The sequence below is a fragment of the Salmo salar genome, chromosome 17 (assembly GCF_965601325.2).
Source record: "Salmo salar chromosome 17, fSalSal1, whole genome shotgun sequence".
Lineage (NCBI taxonomy): Eukaryota > Metazoa > Chordata > Actinopteri > Salmoniformes > Salmonidae > Salmo > Salmo salar.
The window spans coordinates 8,446,283-8,463,371 of NC_138307.1; the positions used below are offsets into that span (position 1 = coordinate 8,446,283).

Below are 17,089 nucleotides of genomic sequence, written 5' to 3' on the forward strand. Positions count from 1 at the left end.
TCAACAACCATTCAAAACATATTTATTTATATAGCCCTTCGTACATCAGCTGATATCTCAAAGTGCTGTACAGAAACCCAGCCTAAAACCCCAAACAGCAAGCAATGCATGTGAAAGAAGCACGGTGGCTAGGAAAAACTCCCTAGGAAAAACTCCCTAGAAAGGCCAAAAACCTAGGAAGAAACCTAGAGAGGAACCAGGCTATGAGGGGTGGCCAGTCCTCTTCTGGCTGTGCCGGGTGGATATTATAACAGAACATGGTCAAGATGTTAAAATGTTCATAAATGACCAGCATGGTCAAATAATAATAATCATAGTAGTTGTCGAGGGTGCAACAAGCACGTCCGGTGAACAGGTCAGGGTTCCATAGCCGCAGGCAGAACAGTTGAAACTGGAGCAGCAGCACGGCCAGGTGGACTGGGGACAGCAAGGAGTCATCATGCCAGGTAGTCCTGAGGCATGGTCCTAGGGCTCAGGTCCTCCGAGAGAAAGAAAGAAAGAGAGAATTAGAGAGAGCATATTTAAATTCACACAGGACACCGGATAAGACAAGAGAAATACTCCAGATTTAACAGACTGACCCTAGCCCCCCGACACATAAACTACTGCAGCATAAATACTGGAGGCTGAGACAGGAGGGATCAGGAGACACTGTGGCCCCATCCGATGAAACCCCCGGACAGGGCCAAACAGGCAGGATATAACCCCACCCACTTTGCCAAAGCACAGCCCCCACACCACTAGAGGGATGTCTCCAACCACCAACTTACCGTCCTAAGACAAGGCCGAGTATAGCCCACAAAGATCTCCGCCACGGCACAACCCAAGGGGGGGGGCGCCAACCCAGACAGGAAGACCACGTCAGTGACTCAGCCCACTCAAGTGACGCACCCCTCCCATGCACGGCATGGAAGAACACCAGTACGCCAGTGACTCAGCCCCTGTAATAGGGTTAGAGGCAGAGAATCCCAGTGGGGAGAGGGGAACCGGCAAGGCAGAGACAGCAAGGGCGGTTCGTTGCTCCAGCCTTTCCGTTCATCTTCACACTCCTGGGCCAGACTATACTTAATCATAGGACCTACTGAAGAGAGAAGTCTTCAGTAAAGACTTAAAGGTTGAGACTGAGTCTGCGTCTCTCACATGGGTAGGCAGACCATTCCATAAAAATGGAGCTCTATAGGAGAAAGCCCTACCTCCAGCCGTTTGCTTAGAAATTCTAGGGACAATTAGGAGGCCTGCGTCTTGTGACCGTAGCGTACGTGTAGGTATGTACGGCAGGACCAAATCGGAAAGATAGGTAGGAGCAAGCCCATGTAATGCTTTGTAGGTTAGCAGTAAAACCTTGAAATCAGGAAGCCAGTGTAGGGAGGCTAGCACTGGAGTAATATGATCAAATTTTTTGATTCTAGTCAGGATTCTAGCAGCCGTATTTAGCACTAACTGAAGTTTATTTAGTTCTTTATCCGGGTAGCCGGAAAGTAGAGCATTGCAGTAGTCCAGCCTAGAAGTAACAAAAGCATGGATACATTTTTCTGCGTCATTTTTGGACAGAAAGTTTCTGATTTTTGCAATGTTACGTAGATGGAAAAAAGCTGTCCTTGAAACAGTCTTGATATGTTCTTCAAAAGAGAGATCAGGGTCCAGAGTAACGCCGAAGTCCTTCACAGTTTTATTTGGGACGACTGTACAACCATCCAGATTAATTGTCAGATTCAACAGAAGATCTCTTTGTTTCTTGGGACTTAGAACAAGCATCTCTGTTTTGTCCGAGTTTAAAAGTAGAAAGTTTGCAGCCATCCACTTCTTTATGTCAGAAACACAGGCTTCTAGCGAGGGCAATTTTGGGGCTTCACCATGTTTCATTGAAATGTACAGCTGTGTGTCGTCCGCATAGCAGTGAAATTTAACATTATGTTTTCGAATGACATCCCCAAGAGGTAAAATATATAGTGAAAACAATAGTGGTCCTAAAACGGAACCTTGAGGAACACCGAAATTTACAATTGATTTGTCAGAGGACAAACCATTCAAAGAGACACTGATATCTTTCCGACAGATAAGATCTCAAATAAAAAAAAAATTATAATCAGAATTCTGATCATTGAAATCAGAATCCTGGCAATTCTATTTCTACTGTATATACGGTCTTTTCTATGACAGTATGTTTACAGTAACACTAATAACCAGGTCAGGATAGGGCAGTCAGCTGGAAGGAGGCCTGTCTGGTGACAGACACGCCTAGTTGTCCATGTTCAGCAGAAGGAAACAAAAATAATTCTTACCTTCCTATCAAGATTCTCTGCCTCCACCATGTGTTCAATTTCAGACTGCTGTGGCTGATGATCGAGGCAAAACGACTCAACTAGGCTACAGCAAAGATGTATTATATTCCTCTCTGACCGCAGGAGGACATGATATTGCAAAATCCTGACATCTACAGAGAGGCTATAGGTCTGATGAAGCTGTGGCTCTTATTTTGTGTTTAGTGACTGAATGACTTGAGCCAGTAGAGGGCTCTCTTGCCAAGCTAGAAGGGTCTTCAGAACTAGTTGAGGTTTCTCAGGCCATAGGTGTTGTAGAGTGTAAGTGAGATAGGATGTACTTGGGCGTGGGAAGAGGTTAGCCAGCCGTCAATGGAACATGCCATCTGTGCGCTACTGAATCTAAGGCCGACCTGGATCATATTCATTAAGCACCAAACGGAAGAAAGCAGGCTAAAACAGGGAGGAACTACCTGGACTTGTCCAATAAGATACACTTTAGTTTGGTTTAGTTTTATGCAGCAAAAATGGTTTGCTACAATGTGCACTAATGAATATGTCCCTGTCCTGCCGCTTTGCAACAGAGTGTTAACAGACTGAAGGCCACATAAGGCCTCTGTCGTCCATTCATTCAAAGTCAAGTTGTACAGCACCGGAATGGTGTTTTATGACACTCAAACATAAAACCTTTTGGTGCTCTGCTGCCCTCAAACACATCAAAGGCACTAGTCAAACCACACCAGCAACAAAAAGTCCAGCACAGCCGACAAGGATGCAATTCTTTACTGCACTCTTTTCATGCAAATTTTGAACAGCACCTTTGACCTTGAATAACTGGCAACTGATCCTCAGGAGGTGACAGACCCAGAAGTTGGACTGCAGGGTTGGGGTCAATTCCATTTAAATTTAGGATGTACAGGGGCTTCTTTTAAAAACTGAGCCACACTACAAATTCATTACAAAAGAGAACTTTATTTGGTAACAAAAACTGTTTGTATATAACACATAATAAGTGTGCATAGAAACAGGAATTTAGTTGAATGCTTCAGTTTCAAGTGTAGAATTAGAAAGGCAACACTGAAACATTTACATTTTTGTGGAGAAAAAGTGCAGTCGACAAAAGATTTTCATTAAAAAAAAACAAAGTACCAGTCAAAAGTTTGGACACACCTACTCATTTCAGGGCTTTTCTTTATTTTTACTACATTGTAGAATAATAGTGAAGACAAACTATGAAATAACAGATATGGAATCATGTAGTAACCAAAAAAAGTAATCATCAAAATATTTCATGAGATTCTTCAAAGTGGCCACCCTATGCCTTGATGACAGCTTTGCACACTCTTGGCATTCTCTCAACCAGCTGCATGAGGTAGTCACCTGGGATGCATTTCAATTAACAGGTGTACCTTAAAAGTTAATTTGTGGAATTTCTTTCCTCTATTTTTTTTGAGCCAATCAGATGTGTTGTGACAAGGTAGAGGTGGTATGCAGAATATACCAACTAGGGCTAAAAGACCAAGTCCATATTATGTCAAGAACAGCTCAAATAAGCAAAGAGAAACGACAGTCCATCATTACTTTAAGACATGAAGCTCAGTCAATCCGGAAAATTTCTTCAAGAGCAGTCGAAAAGACCAAGCGCTATGATGAAACTGGCTCTCATGAGGACCGCCACAGGAAAGGAAGACCCAGAGTTACCTCTGCTGCAGAGGATAAGTTCATTAGAGTTACCAGACTCAGATTGCAGCCCAAATAAATGCTTCACAGAGATCAAGTAATAGACACATCTCAACATCAACTGTTCAGAGGAGACTGCGTGAATCAGGCCTTCATGGTCGAATTACTGCAAAGAAACCACTACTAAAGGACACCAATAAGAAGAAGAGACTTGCTTGGGCCAAGAAACACGAGCAATGGACATTGGACCGGTGGAAATCTGTCCAAATTTGAGATTTTAGGTTCCAACCGCCGTGTCTTTGTGAGACGCAGAGTAGGTGAACAGATGATCTCTACATATGTGGCTCCCACTGTGAAGCATGGAGGAGGTGGTGTGATGGTGACACTGTGATTTATTTAGAATTCAAGACACACTTAACCAGCATTGCTAACACAGCATTCTGCAGTGATACGCCATCCCATCTGGTTTCCGCTTAGTGGGACTATCATTTGTTTTTCAACAAGACAATGACACAAAACACACCTCCAGCCTGTGTTAGGGCTATTTGACCATGAAGGAGATCGATGGAGTGTTAAATCAGATGACCTGGCCTCCACAATACCCCGACCTCAACCCAATTGAGATGGTTTGGGAAAAGTTGGACCGCAGAGTGAAGGAAAAGCAGCCAACAAGTGCTCAGCACTAGATGATTCCATATGTGTCATTTCATAGTTTTGACGTCTTCACTATTATTCTACAATGTAGAAAATAGTAAAATAAAGAAAAACCCTTGAATGAGTAGGTGTGTCCAAGCTTTTGACTGGTATTATATATATATGATGTGGATATAGTACATGTTGGATTGTACATGTGGACAATATGTTGGATTATGAATAAGGTGACTTAATTATGACTGATTTTCATGCGGTGGACCATAAATAAATAAATACGTTTTTTAAAAATGGTGTAGTAGTGGTAGTAGGAATATAAAATTGATTGCAGTGCAAACAGTAAGACATCAAACAGCATAGCCAATTTCTCTTGGTGATGAGGCTACCTATTCCTACAAGTGAGCATCAAACCAAGGCCATATTTAAGTAGTGTGCGAGTGAGTGATTGTCTGCGATCATAACCTATATATTCACAATCAATGTTGAGGCACTTCATCTATACAGTCCCCTCTGGACCCGTCCCCAACAGCGGCACAAAGGATGGTTTGCATAACTAGGTTAGACCACCCCTCTGACTGCCACAATGTGAGAGGTACTGTATATGGATTTGATATGCGTGTGTTAAAAATGGCAGAAGGCTCAGTTCAGTGGGAAGGATCTGTAGATCTGGTTTGTGGGAAGGATCTGTAGATCTGGTTTGTGTTCAGTAGGCAAGAAAATGCTCCAAAGGTGCAGTATGTCCTAATGAACTTGTCCCTGTCTAATGCCACTGTGCTGCGGAGGCTCTGGTCTGGTTTGGCTCTGTGTGTCTGACTGAAAGGTCTGGTCTAGATCAAAGCAGACAACATTTGAAAGCCTTCTTGATCTTGCCTTCTTTTCCACCCTTATCCTTGCTCTCTGACATTTTCTTTTTTCGCACCTCCCTCATAAGATCAAAGAGCACCTGAAAAGGATGGACAGTTGATAGTTCAACACTATAGTTACATTGACAATGGAAGTTGATTTACTGTAAATGTTGTTTTTAATCATGCTTGCTTGTAGTTTCTGATATCTCTTGTCCGGAAACATATTTTGATAACATAATCCCCCATCTAAAAAAGTATAAATCCTAAGAAAGAAATTACATGAAGGTATATTGTTCCTAGTCCTACTGTAGCAAAGTGGACAGTATGTTTAAGTTTGGTTACATACCTTGTCGACATTGGCTCGTGTCTTGGCTGAGGTCTCCACGTACTGCACCCCCCACTCCTCTGCCTTGGCCCTGACCTCCTCCAACGACACCTGCCTGCGGTCCTCCAGATCCGACTTGTTTCCCACCACCAACAGAGGGATGGTATCGTTCTCTGCTTTCACCCGCATAATCTGCTCCCTAGGAAGACACAATACATTAGTCCTGATGAAGACCCAGTTGGATCTAAAACACTGTCCTTCATTTTTTTTTACAAACTTAGCACTGGGGCACAATTAGCATTGTGCAGATGTATTTTTTGTTCTGGGCTTTTCCATATAAAAGTGACCATGAGCACCAACATGAAGTTAGGTGTCAAATTAGGTGTCAAATGAAAGCTAAGAGTATATTTTGGGGAAATGAAGGCGTCTTTTTTCTTTTTCTTAAATGGCATAAGTAAAGGCTTTGATTTGTGGATAAACAAATGGAAAAAGTATTTTAAAAAGTATCAGAAATACATCAAAACACAATGTTGACGTAAAGACCCCTGCCAATTAATATCAACATATTTATTGGCTTGTTTATTACGTTACCAAAAACACATCTTTAAGGTATTTCTAAGTTTGCTCCCTCATCAGGAGAGAGGAGAATGAAAGTTCACAGAAGTAACAAGTAAACAATTAGTTATAGGGATTTTACTGATACACATTTTGTTTGAATTAAGTGATTAAAACTCGTAATTTCGTTACCAAATTGGTAACGGAATTACCACAAAAAAATGATCAGTAACTGAATTACTGCAACTGAATTGGCTACAATGGGAAACCATAAGTCACAGACTACAGTTGAGTTACCTGCCACTGTCATACTATTACTGTATGTTCAGCGCATCACTTTCCTTTGTTGTCTGGTGGTCAAACCAAGAGTCTAAAACAGTCATTCTGGACAGACAGAGGCTCACAATCACTCACTCACCCAGAAAGACTCACAGCTGTAATCACTGCCAAAGGTGGTTCTACAAAGTATTGACTCGGGGGTGTGAATACATTTGATATTTTAGTATGTAATTTTCAATCAAATGTGGCAAAAAAAAATATAAAAACACATTTACAATTTGTCATTATGTGTATTGTGTGTAGATTGGTGACAAACATTTTTTTGAATCCATTTTCAATTCAGGCAGTGACAACAAAATATGGAATAAGTCAAGGGGCATGAATACTTCCTGAAGCTACTCTATGTTCCGGTCCACAGACGGACCAAATCTGAACATATCATAGACGTATGTTTCACAAGTTTGAATAGCACAGTACAGTGAGTAGAGTACGATATAGTACAGTGAGTAGAGCGTACAGTAGTAGTACAATAACATGGGTCACATTAGCTTTAGTTAAATAAAGGTTAAATACATATTTTATTTTTATTTTTAAGTACAGTAGAGTATATTGTACTTTACTGTAACTGAACTCTACCTTACTTGTAAAACATGAGGAGAATGACATATCCATAATTATGCATCTGTGTAGTACAGATCAAGGACCCATGATGTAAGTCCTTTACCGGATATAAATCCACTTCACTTACTAAAAAAATATTTATTTTATTTTACAAATGGGCAACTTCAGCGTGCATAACTAGTCAACCCCCCCCAAAGTCAATACTTTGTAGAGCCACCTTTGCAGCAATTACAGCTGCAAGTCTCTTGGGGTATGTCTCTATAAGCTTGGCACATCTAGCCACTGGGATTTTTGCCCATTCTTCAAGGCAAAACTGCTCCAGCACCTTCAAGTTGGATGGGTTCCGCTGGTGTACAGCAATCTTTAAGTCATACCACAGATTCTCAATTGGATTGAGGTCTGGGCTTTGACTACGCTATTCCAAGACATTTAAATGTCTCCACTTAAACCACTCGAGTGTTGCTTTAGCAGTATGCTTAGGGTCATTGTCCTGCTGGAAGGTGAACCTCCATCCCAGTCTCAAATCTCTGGAACACTGAAACAGGCTTCCCTCAAGAATTTCCCTGTATTTAGCGCCATACATCATTCATTCAATTCTGACCAGTTTCCCAGTCCCTGCAGATGAAAAACATCCCCACAGCATGATGCTGCCACCACCATGCTTCACTGTGGGGATGGTGTTCTCGGGGTGATGAGAAGTGTTGGGTTTGTGCCAGACTTAACGTTTTCCTTGATGACCAAAAAGCTCAATTTTAGTCTCATCTGACAAGAGTACCTTCTTCCATATGTTTGGGGAGTCTCCCACATGCCTTTCTGCAAACACCAAACATGTTTGCTTATTTATTTTTTTAAGCAATGGCTTTTTTCTGGCCACTCTTCCGTAAAGCCCTGTGGAGTGTACAGCTTAAAGTGGTCCTATGGACAGATACTCCAATCTCCGCTGTTGAGCTTTGCAGGTCCTTTGTTATCTTTGGTCTCTTTGTTGCCTTTGATTAATGCCCTCCTTGCCTGGTCCGTGAGTTTTGGTGGGCGTACCTATCAGCATAGACGTACCTGAACTCTGAGGCGGCAGTGAACGACTCGTGTTCGGTGATGGAGAAGACTAGCAGGAAGCCCTCTCCGCTCCTGAAGTAGTTGTCTCTGATGGCAGCATAGTCCTCCTGTCCAGCTGTGTCCAGGATGTCAATCTGGACCTCCTGTCCATCCAGCACCACCTTCTTCCTGTAGCTGTCTGCCTTGGTGGGCTCGTAATCCTCCACAAACTAGGAGGTGGGAAGGAATCATTTTATTTACAGAATCGTAAACTCTTTTCAATGGAAAAGCAGTATTGGAGGTTTGAGTGGCAGCTTGCCCAAGTCTCTCTTTAGCCTCAGCGTCCACCACCTGCTACAAAGGGAGCAATGTACAGAGTCTGGTAAGGACCAGACTTATCGCTCTTACCTCATCATACATGAACTGCAGAGTGAGGGCTGACTTCCCAACACCGCCACTTCCCACCATGATCACCTTGTGCAGCACCAGAGAGCTCTGGTTCTTACTTTTTCCAGTAGCCATCTTTGGATTTGGACACTGTCCACAGCTACTAGACTAATGGAAACTGCCTCCACCAACACCAGAACTTCCTACAGTTGGACACAAACAATGTAAATTCGCCTACAAAACTAAACATTCAAACATAAAAAAAAGTTGCAGAAAAGTGTTCAGAGAAAGAAGGCAGGGTTTTGTATGCGTACGTACATCTAATGTCAAAACAGATCCACATGGACCTAAAAGGTTGACAAAACAGCCAATCTCAAAATGGCAGCTGACTGAAACATAGGCTATGGAAAAATCCTATTCGACTGACCCTATAATTTCATTCATGAGGGCAGCAGTGGTGTGGCAGCCTTCAATGCCAAACTTATGTAGGTTACAATGATAACACAGGCATGTTGTAGCCTACTACAACCTAGCCTACTGTATTTTCAGTACACACCTTCACAGAAGTTTTTTTTAAACGAACCTCCGACTCGCTATGCAGTCGATACGTAAAAAAGTGTATATTCTTAAACCCTTACCGTGTACCTATGTTTGTCATCTGTTGAAGCGTGTCTTTCTTTGTTTGCTGAACCCCCCCCCCCCCCATTTAACATTTTTATGGAGTAGAGACGTCCCAAGGACCCCAGATAGCAAGGACCAAAGTTCAAATAATCTGAAGGAATGACATCAGTAGATCATGCAATGGATTTATAAATCAGGCATACAACAAGAAGAGAAAGCAGAAGAAAGTGTGAGAGAACCTCTTGTAAGTGTCCTCAACTGAATGTTGCCATCATGTCAAGTGTAGCTGCTGCTTCTGCAAAAGCTAATGATCCAAATATGATTTTTTTTTAATTATTAAATTAACAATGTATTGCAACAAGACCCGAGGAAACATTCCCACAACGTAATAGGCCTTATTGTCAGTTGCAAAACAGAAACTAAAATCATAATAAAACACTGCTCAGAGGAACTATAATACCATAACTTCCCCATAACTTGTGGCTATTTTAAAAACAATTCTGCTAAACATATGTCCCTTTTAACTGCCCTAACTTCTGCCCTAAAATCCAGGGGCCAAACTTTGGGGGGGGGGGGGGGGGGGGGGTTGTCCAGTCAGATAAACACTCCCAACAGCCTACCCGACTGCACCCCTGCCAAAATCAAAATAGGTCCAAATAAATTGATTTCAGACTTCTGCTACTTTCTACCTGCCACTTTCTCTCAAGGAGCAGCTCTCGACTAGATATAAATTAGAAAGATGTGGTCAACCGAATATTGGATGAGAATCTGTCAATCAACAGACGTTGCGCAAACAGTGGTATGTTTGGCCAAGATAAAATATAAATCAAAATCCGCTTCTGATATCGATTTCCACTTGTACATACTTCCACAAAAGTGCATAGCGATATCAAACGTCTCACCTCGTAATGGGTTTGGTGTCTTTCTTTGCTTTTATCCGGTATTCACCATGGGAACGCTAAAGTAGAGATCAAGTTCCACTTACCTGCCGCAAATGCGGATATTTTGACCACTCCCGGACGTCGTGTGATAACGATTATATCAACCGGATGTGACGTCATGTGAAATTGTGCCACCAAAGACAGTACAATATGGGCTAGAACTGTTTCTCACCGATCACACTTGTAGGCGATGTCATGGCAACGTTGAATAACTAATACCGCGTTAAAAACAAACCATGGTGTCTTGGCGCACACCATACATATGCATTTTTGCCTTTATAAATCAAACTATCATTAAAACTCCGCCTGAAAAACGCCCATCATTCACCTTTTATGGTGACAATAATGCCCTCGTTTGCTGCATGCTTTGGATGTATAGAGTAGGGGAGATGGGGTGGTTGTAACACTTTTCACCTTTTCATCAGTTTCTCAGAGATTGTTTATGGTGGTGTATTCGAAACTTGATACAAACAACCTACATCTGTCCACACACATTGGTGTCGTTATTATATATGTAAATGAAATGGCAAATGCATGGTGTTGTCTTAAAAACAAGGAGTGAAGTGTTACAATTTACCCCATGGTCTGGGTTAGTAACAGTGCTTGGGGTGAATTGTGCCAGAATGAAAAAGTGCATAAATCATGACATGCAACTAATTATTAAGTGTCTTTATTGAGACCATGAGAGCAACATTGCCATGTTTAAAATTTGGTTGGGCAGAAATAATAATAACCTTAAATAATAAAATGTGTATTATTTTACCCTCCACTAAATGGTATTTCTCAACCAAACAACAACTAGGCTAAACGAAACACCTACACCTGAACGTTTGTGGTGTGTGTCTGTGAGTCTGTGTGTGTGACTGTTGGACATGCTCACTTAATCAGAGTCACAGTTGTGACAGGGGTACAGGCTTGGTGGGCCCATAATTTGCATTCCCAGCACTGCACGCAGACCTCATTGGAATTGTTAAAGTGCTCCATGCACACGCGTTTTCCTCGTTGGAGGAATCTGAATCTTCTGGTTCAATCTGCTTTGTTTTGTCTTTTTTCTTAGGCAGGACTGTTTTTTGTTGTTGTTCAGTGTGGTTTGTCTTGGCTTGCTTCTTTCCAGCTGTTGTTGTAGGCAGGACAATTTTTATTTTTGTCTTCTGAGTGCTTGACTCTTTATGCTCTTCTTCCAGTGCCTGCGTGACGGGTGTATCTGTCAAAATCACAGTTTTTCTCCTCTTCCTAATCCTTGTTGTAATTTTCCTGAACCCTGCTTTTGGGAAGGGGCGTACAACTGGGTTGAAATCAGAAGAGTAATCAGGTGTTTCCCAGCCACAGCCTGATACATGTGGGGAGGTGCCCTGTGAAGTGACTGGAGAGGTGGCCTGGGAGGCAGCTGGAAAGGTGGCCTGGAAGCCAGTTGGAGAGGTGGCCTGGAAGGCAGTTGGAGAGGTGGCCTGAATAGCTGTGGGCACAGTGGGCATAATGGCCTGAGAAGTGTCTGAAGAGGTAACCTGGGAGGCAGCTGGCAAGACCAGTGTGTCTGCTGGAGCAGGAGGATCAGTGACAAGTGAGGGTGCAATGTCACATCCCTTAAATATATCAGGATTGTATGGCCAAATGCCAGCACACCTGAACCCAGCCTGTACATTGGTGGGTGTTGTGGCACCTGTTTCGACAAGGCCTGGAATGTCATTTATGGTCAGTTGGAGAGGTGGCCTGGAAGGCAGCTGAAAAAGTGGCCTGGGAGGCAGCTGGCGAGATGGCCTGGAAGGCAGTTGGAGAGGTGGCCTGGAAGGAAGTTTGAGAGGTGGCCTGGGAGGCAGCTGGAGAGGTGGCCTGGAAGGCAGTTGGAGAGGTGGCCTGGAAGGAAGTTTGAGAGGTGGCCTGGGAGGCAGCTGGAGAGGTGGCCTGGAAGGCAGTTGGAGAGGTGGCCTGGAAGGAAGTTGGAGAGGTGGCCTGGGAGGCAGCTGGAGAGGTGGCCTGGGAGGCAGCTGGAGCTGTGGCCTGGAAGGAAGTTGGAGAGGTGGCCTGGAAGGCAGTTGGAGAGACGGCCTTGAAGGCAGTTGGAGCTGTGGCCTGGAAGGAAGTTGGAGAGGTGGCCTGGAAGGCAGTTGGAGAGACGGCCTGGAAGGAAGTTGGAGAGGTGGCCTGGGAGGCAGCTGGAGAGGTGGCCTGGGAGGCAGCTGGAGCTGTGGCCTGGAAGGAAGTTGGAGAGGTGGCCTGGAAGGCAGTTGGAGAGACGGCCTTGAAGGCAGTTGGAGCTGTGGCCTGGAAGGAAGTTGGAGAGGTGGCCTGGAAGGCAGTTGGAGAGACGGCCTGGAAGGCAGTTGGAGAGACGGCCTGGAAGGCAGTTGGAGCTGTGGCCTGGAAGGAAGTTGGAGAGGTGGCCTGGAAGGCAGTTGGAGAGACGGCCTGGAAGGCAGTTGGAGCTGTGGCCTGGAAGGAAGTTGGAGAGGTGGCCTGGAAGGAAGTTGGAGAGGTGGCCTGGATAGCTGTGGGCACAGTGGCCTGAGAAGTGTCTGAAGAGGTGACCTGGGAGGCAGCTGGAAAGACCAGTGTGTCAGCTGGAGCAGGGGTCATGGTCTTTCCGGGCTTCATCCTCAAACAGGCATCACTGGCTGAGTTCACCATTTTCTTCAATGGCCCGTACACGCTCCTGTCCAGTAGCTTCTTTCTCTCTTTGCAGAATCTGTACAGAGTGACATGACATGTGCCGTACAACTTTGATCTGATAGACTTCCCCTGCTCTGCTACATGATCTGCTACATCTCTGTTCAAAGTCTGGAGAGGTACTCCACTGTCTGTCTTTCTTTTCGATGATCTAGGCATGCTGAAAGTATAAGAAAACATGTACCAAAAACATTCAGTTTTACTCAGGGTTAGGTGTAAGATTTTCTCACAAGTTGTTACAACTAGGGCCTCCCAAGTGGTGTCACCTTGTCCGAAAGAGATTTACATGGTTATCAAAACGTCACGCCAGGTTAAGCTTACACGAAACACAGCCCTTATTTTAAGTGTTTTTAAAATCCCCTATGGGAAAAATGAATGGTGTAAAAACAATTGGAATCATTTCCCTGTTGACCACTAGGTTTCATGGGTATTATAACACCACTGTGGGGCTCTATAGAACTTGCCAGCGTCTAGTCCCAAAACCCAGAAATGAGTTACCTCTGGTTTGTTCAGCCATCCATGGGGAAAGATGAATGAGGAAAGAATAGGGTTTTGGAATAAATTATGAAAATAAGGTCTGATGAAACCTCTACGGTATCAGTGTCCCCCCAACGGGACGGTTGAGCTAACGTGTGGTAATGTGATTAGCATGACCTTGTAAGTAAAAAGAATATTTCCCAGGACATAGACATGTCTTATAAGGGCAGAAAGCTTATATTCTTGTTAATCTAACCACACTGTCCAATTTACAGTAGCTATTACAGTGAAAGAATACCATGCTATTGTTTGAAGAGAGTGCACAGTTATGTACTTGAAAATGTATCAATAAACCAATTAGGCACATTTGGGCAGACTTGATACAATATTTTGAACAGTAACGCAATGGTTAATTGGATCAGTCTAAAATGTAGCACGTACACTGATGCCATCTAGTGGCCAAAATGCACCTAAACCGCAATAATACATTGTGGCATTTCTATTGCATTTCAAATATGGAAAAATACAAAAACAAAAAAACATGTTTGTTTCTTTGTATTATCTTTTACCAGATCTAATATGTGATAGTCTCCTACATTACTTTCACATTTCCACAAACTTCAAAGTGTTTCCTTTCAAATGGTATCAAGAATATACATATCCTTGCTTCAGGTCCTGAGCTACAGGCAGTTAGATTTGGGTATGTCATTTTAGGCGAAAATTGGGGGAAAGGGTCCGATCCTTAGCACAGGCTTAGGAGATCTTATTTGTTTTGTTCTATGAGATAATAGCAGTTAACATGACCTTTATGAATTATGAAGCATTTATGTTCTTTGTGCTTTTTTTTATAACATCAATTCTTTTAAACTCACAAAAAGTGAAGATTATTTCATAGAACAAAATGTATAAGATCTCATAAGCCTGGGTCTGCCACAGACTTTGTTTTCGGGCTTTATCCAAAAACTCTCCAAAAACACCATTCATTTTCCTCATAGGTTTTGTCCAACAAACCATGGCGGAGTTTGTGCCTACAAAAAGACTCCATTAGGTTACTATTTCTCTTTATTGCAATCTGGCCAAGGCAGTTTCTAAAGGAAATGGCCATGGCGAATGTGATCAAATGTCTCTGGAGGTGTTGGCAGAATGTTTAAAACTTTTACAGTGACATTTGCTGTATCTGACAATTTCTGAATTAAAAAAACTATTGCAAATTGTTGTGGACCTGTAAACAGATCATTTGAATTCGATAATGTTTTGCATTTACTTTTCCCCAAACCTAAATATGCTGCACTGCCCACAAATTCTGAAACGTTGTCTAGTATGCTCGACAAGCTGTAAAACCTAGTAGGCCTATTTACGGTGGTATCCTACACTCTTCAAAGCAAAGCTCATCTGTTAAATTCTACTGTAGGCTATATTATAAACCGCGCTCCCTTTTGGATGCACAGAGCAAAATACTTGAAATAATAGCCTAACTAATAGGCCCAATTAAATGAGAGATGCGCATGGTAATTTGTTGTAGGTTAAAACTCCTTCTGTAATATGAACCTATCATGGCCAGGAAAGGTGGGGAGGAATTTATTCTGCATGAAAATATGTATTATGTATTATGTTTCTAAATGAAATGTTGTTTACTTGAGGCATTTGAAATTACAGTAGGGTATTCAGATATACAGTAGCCTAGCCGGAAAAAAATTTAAATGGGAAAGGTGAACCGCCTGTTCTACCCTTAAACTGCACTCCGAATCGGACCGCATGGAGCAAAATTGGCTACTTGAAATCTAATTACTACTATAAAGTGGATCCAATTAAATTGGAGATGGGAGGTTGTAGTCCTAATAGGCCTATGGGCAGGGGTGCAACTTTCACTGGCGACAGGGGGGACATCCCTCCCACATTCTGAAATTTCATTTTTGTCCCAGGTTTTATCATTGGAATGTAATACAAAACGAGGCAACAGTGTGCTTTAGGACCATGCGGACGCCTCCGAGAGGTTGGTTAGGTTGTTTGGACTGTTTATCCAACTGGATAAAACAAATGATTATATAAAGAATTTATGTCCCCGACTTCTAAAACCAAAGTTGCGCCCCTGCCTAGCGAGTACTTTGTGACTATGAAACCATCACAGTTAGAAAAGGTGAGGAATTTATTCTGCAATGATCATAGGAAATAGCAATTTTAGAATGCAAAGTTTCAAAGAAATTGATCTTCACTCTTCTCACTAACAGCAAGTAACTGAATCATATATATTATATTATAGGGTTTTTTGTTATGAAGAAGCACTTCATCATATCCCCCATTTGCACGAAATACTCGGCTGCTTGTCTGCTGGCAACGCAATACTTCAACCACTAGAAATTGTGCGTACGCATGGTCTAACTTTGCGGGAAGCTAAGAACATTCGCAGGTCAAGTTCCGTTTTTTTTTAAATGGCGCACGCATGTTTATGGGTAGCCTATGTATTTTGTATGTAGGCCTACGCAACGGTTATAAATGAGGCCCCATGGGTAATTGCAATTAACTACAGGTAGAAACAGAATCCAAAAGTGTTTCTGCCCTCCAGGACCGGAATTGCGCAGACCTGCATTTGACAAATACATCGGCTATAGGTCTGTAGGCCTGAAGGCCTATGACAATTAGAAACAGCGCAAACGTTTTAATGTATCACACCTCATTATCTATGGTAGCCTACACAGTCATTCTATGTGCATTGTTTTCCCTCAATATTATCCAGCATATTTCATGATTTATGCTGTAAATTAATGTTTTATTTTTAAACTGTTAGATAGATATGCCGATATAAGCTATATGGCTCAGGCCTATCGGTGTATTGCCTGGCTGCAGATTGCAAAAAAAACGTGTGCGGTTCATGCAATGTGTAGTTGCAATATTTAGAAGAAGGGTGGCAGCATTTAACAACTTTCAGCTTGATCTGGTTGTTATAGTATTGGGAGAGCGCACCTAAAAGAATGAGGTTAAAATATGTTGGGCATTCACAAATTGCTGTGCTGCCAATGTTAGGTCACATGTATTATGTGATATATGTATTAGGCATATAATTCACTCATATTTGAGTGACGACAAAACAGAGCTCTGAATTGGTCAATGTTTTTGTGTCACTTCAAATAATAAAAAAGTGGTGCCTTTGGTAGTGTCACCTTTGGCGCTTAAATCTTGATTACCTTGGTGTTGTTTCCAATACAACCAGCATTGTTTAGGAGATGCTTATGGTCGCCATGCTGTCATGCTTGAGCCACAACAAGAAAGGCCTGTCAAAAATCTGTCGGTGCCATTCATTTGACCGTTTTTTAATTAAGAGCATCTATAGGGGACACGTTTTCTGTTTGTTTAATTCATTAAAAGCCCCCCAAAAAAGTGAATTTGGAAAGCATGTGTTGATGGAAATGTTTTATGTTAAAACATGGCCTTGTCAAGACTATTAGACCGACAGGCTTTATAAGGAACATATTAAATGTTCATTAATTATATAATGGAAGTTTATTGATGTAATCCTCGTTCTTATTTCTAAAGTAGATCGTTTCCACTGTAAAGATAGCCTATGCTAATGATTATATATATTGTGCGCAAATCAATGCATTATGCACAAGTCATCAGTCAGTCTGGTAAACAATTGGTTACTCGAATTCTTAAGTCATTTTTTATCTCTCCTAATTCGTTTTCCATAGGCCATGAGCATTTTCTCTGGACAGGATAGGAGATCTAAGGAGGATAGTTTACCTTAAGCCTATG

General features: G+C 42.3%; 1 protein-coding gene across 3 annotated transcripts; it reads right to left on the reverse strand.

The window, feature by feature from the left end:
• Positions 1–5: 5 nt before the first annotated feature.
• LOC106575191 (ras-related protein ralB-B) lies at positions 6–10,370 on the reverse strand. 3 transcript variants are annotated; one of them, XM_014151519.3, is made up of 5 exons: positions 10,160–10,294; positions 8,658–8,839; positions 8,271–8,479; positions 5,784–5,961; positions 6–479 (listed from the first exon to the last, which is right to left on the reverse strand). In XM_014151519.3, the coding sequence occupies exons 2-5, from the start codon at positions 8,769–8,771 to the stop codon at positions 438–440; spliced, it is 543 nt and encodes a 180-aa protein (XP_014006994.1). In that variant the 5' UTR covers positions 8,772–8,839; positions 10,160–10,294; the 3' UTR covers positions 6–437. The 3 variants fall into 3 exon arrangements, with proteins under 3 accessions (XP_014006994.1, XP_014006993.1, XP_014006992.1); XM_014151518.3 differs by lacking the exon at positions 6–479 and adding an exon at positions 3,214–5,535 and having other exon boundaries at positions 10,243–10,370; XM_014151517.3 differs by lacking the exon at positions 6–479 and adding an exon at positions 3,214–5,535 and having other exon boundaries at positions 10,160–10,293.
• Between the last annotated feature and the right edge of the window lie 6,719 nt (positions 10,371–17,089).

Bases quoted from the DNA above. Each gene is read 5' to 3' on its own strand.
- LOC106575191 (XM_014151518.3), bottom strand. From the start codon at position 8,771: ATGGCTACTGGAAAAAGTAAGAACCAGAGCTCTCTGGTGCTGCACAAG. The intron at 5,962-8,270 runs GTACGTCTATGC...GTGTCTTCCTAG, and splicing joins ACTGCCGCCTCAGAGTTCAG to GGAGCAGATTATGCGGGTGA. The intron at 5,536-5,783 runs GTATGTAACCAA...CATCCTTTTCAG, and splicing joins CACGAGCCAATGTCGACAAG to GTGCTCTTTGATCTTATGAG.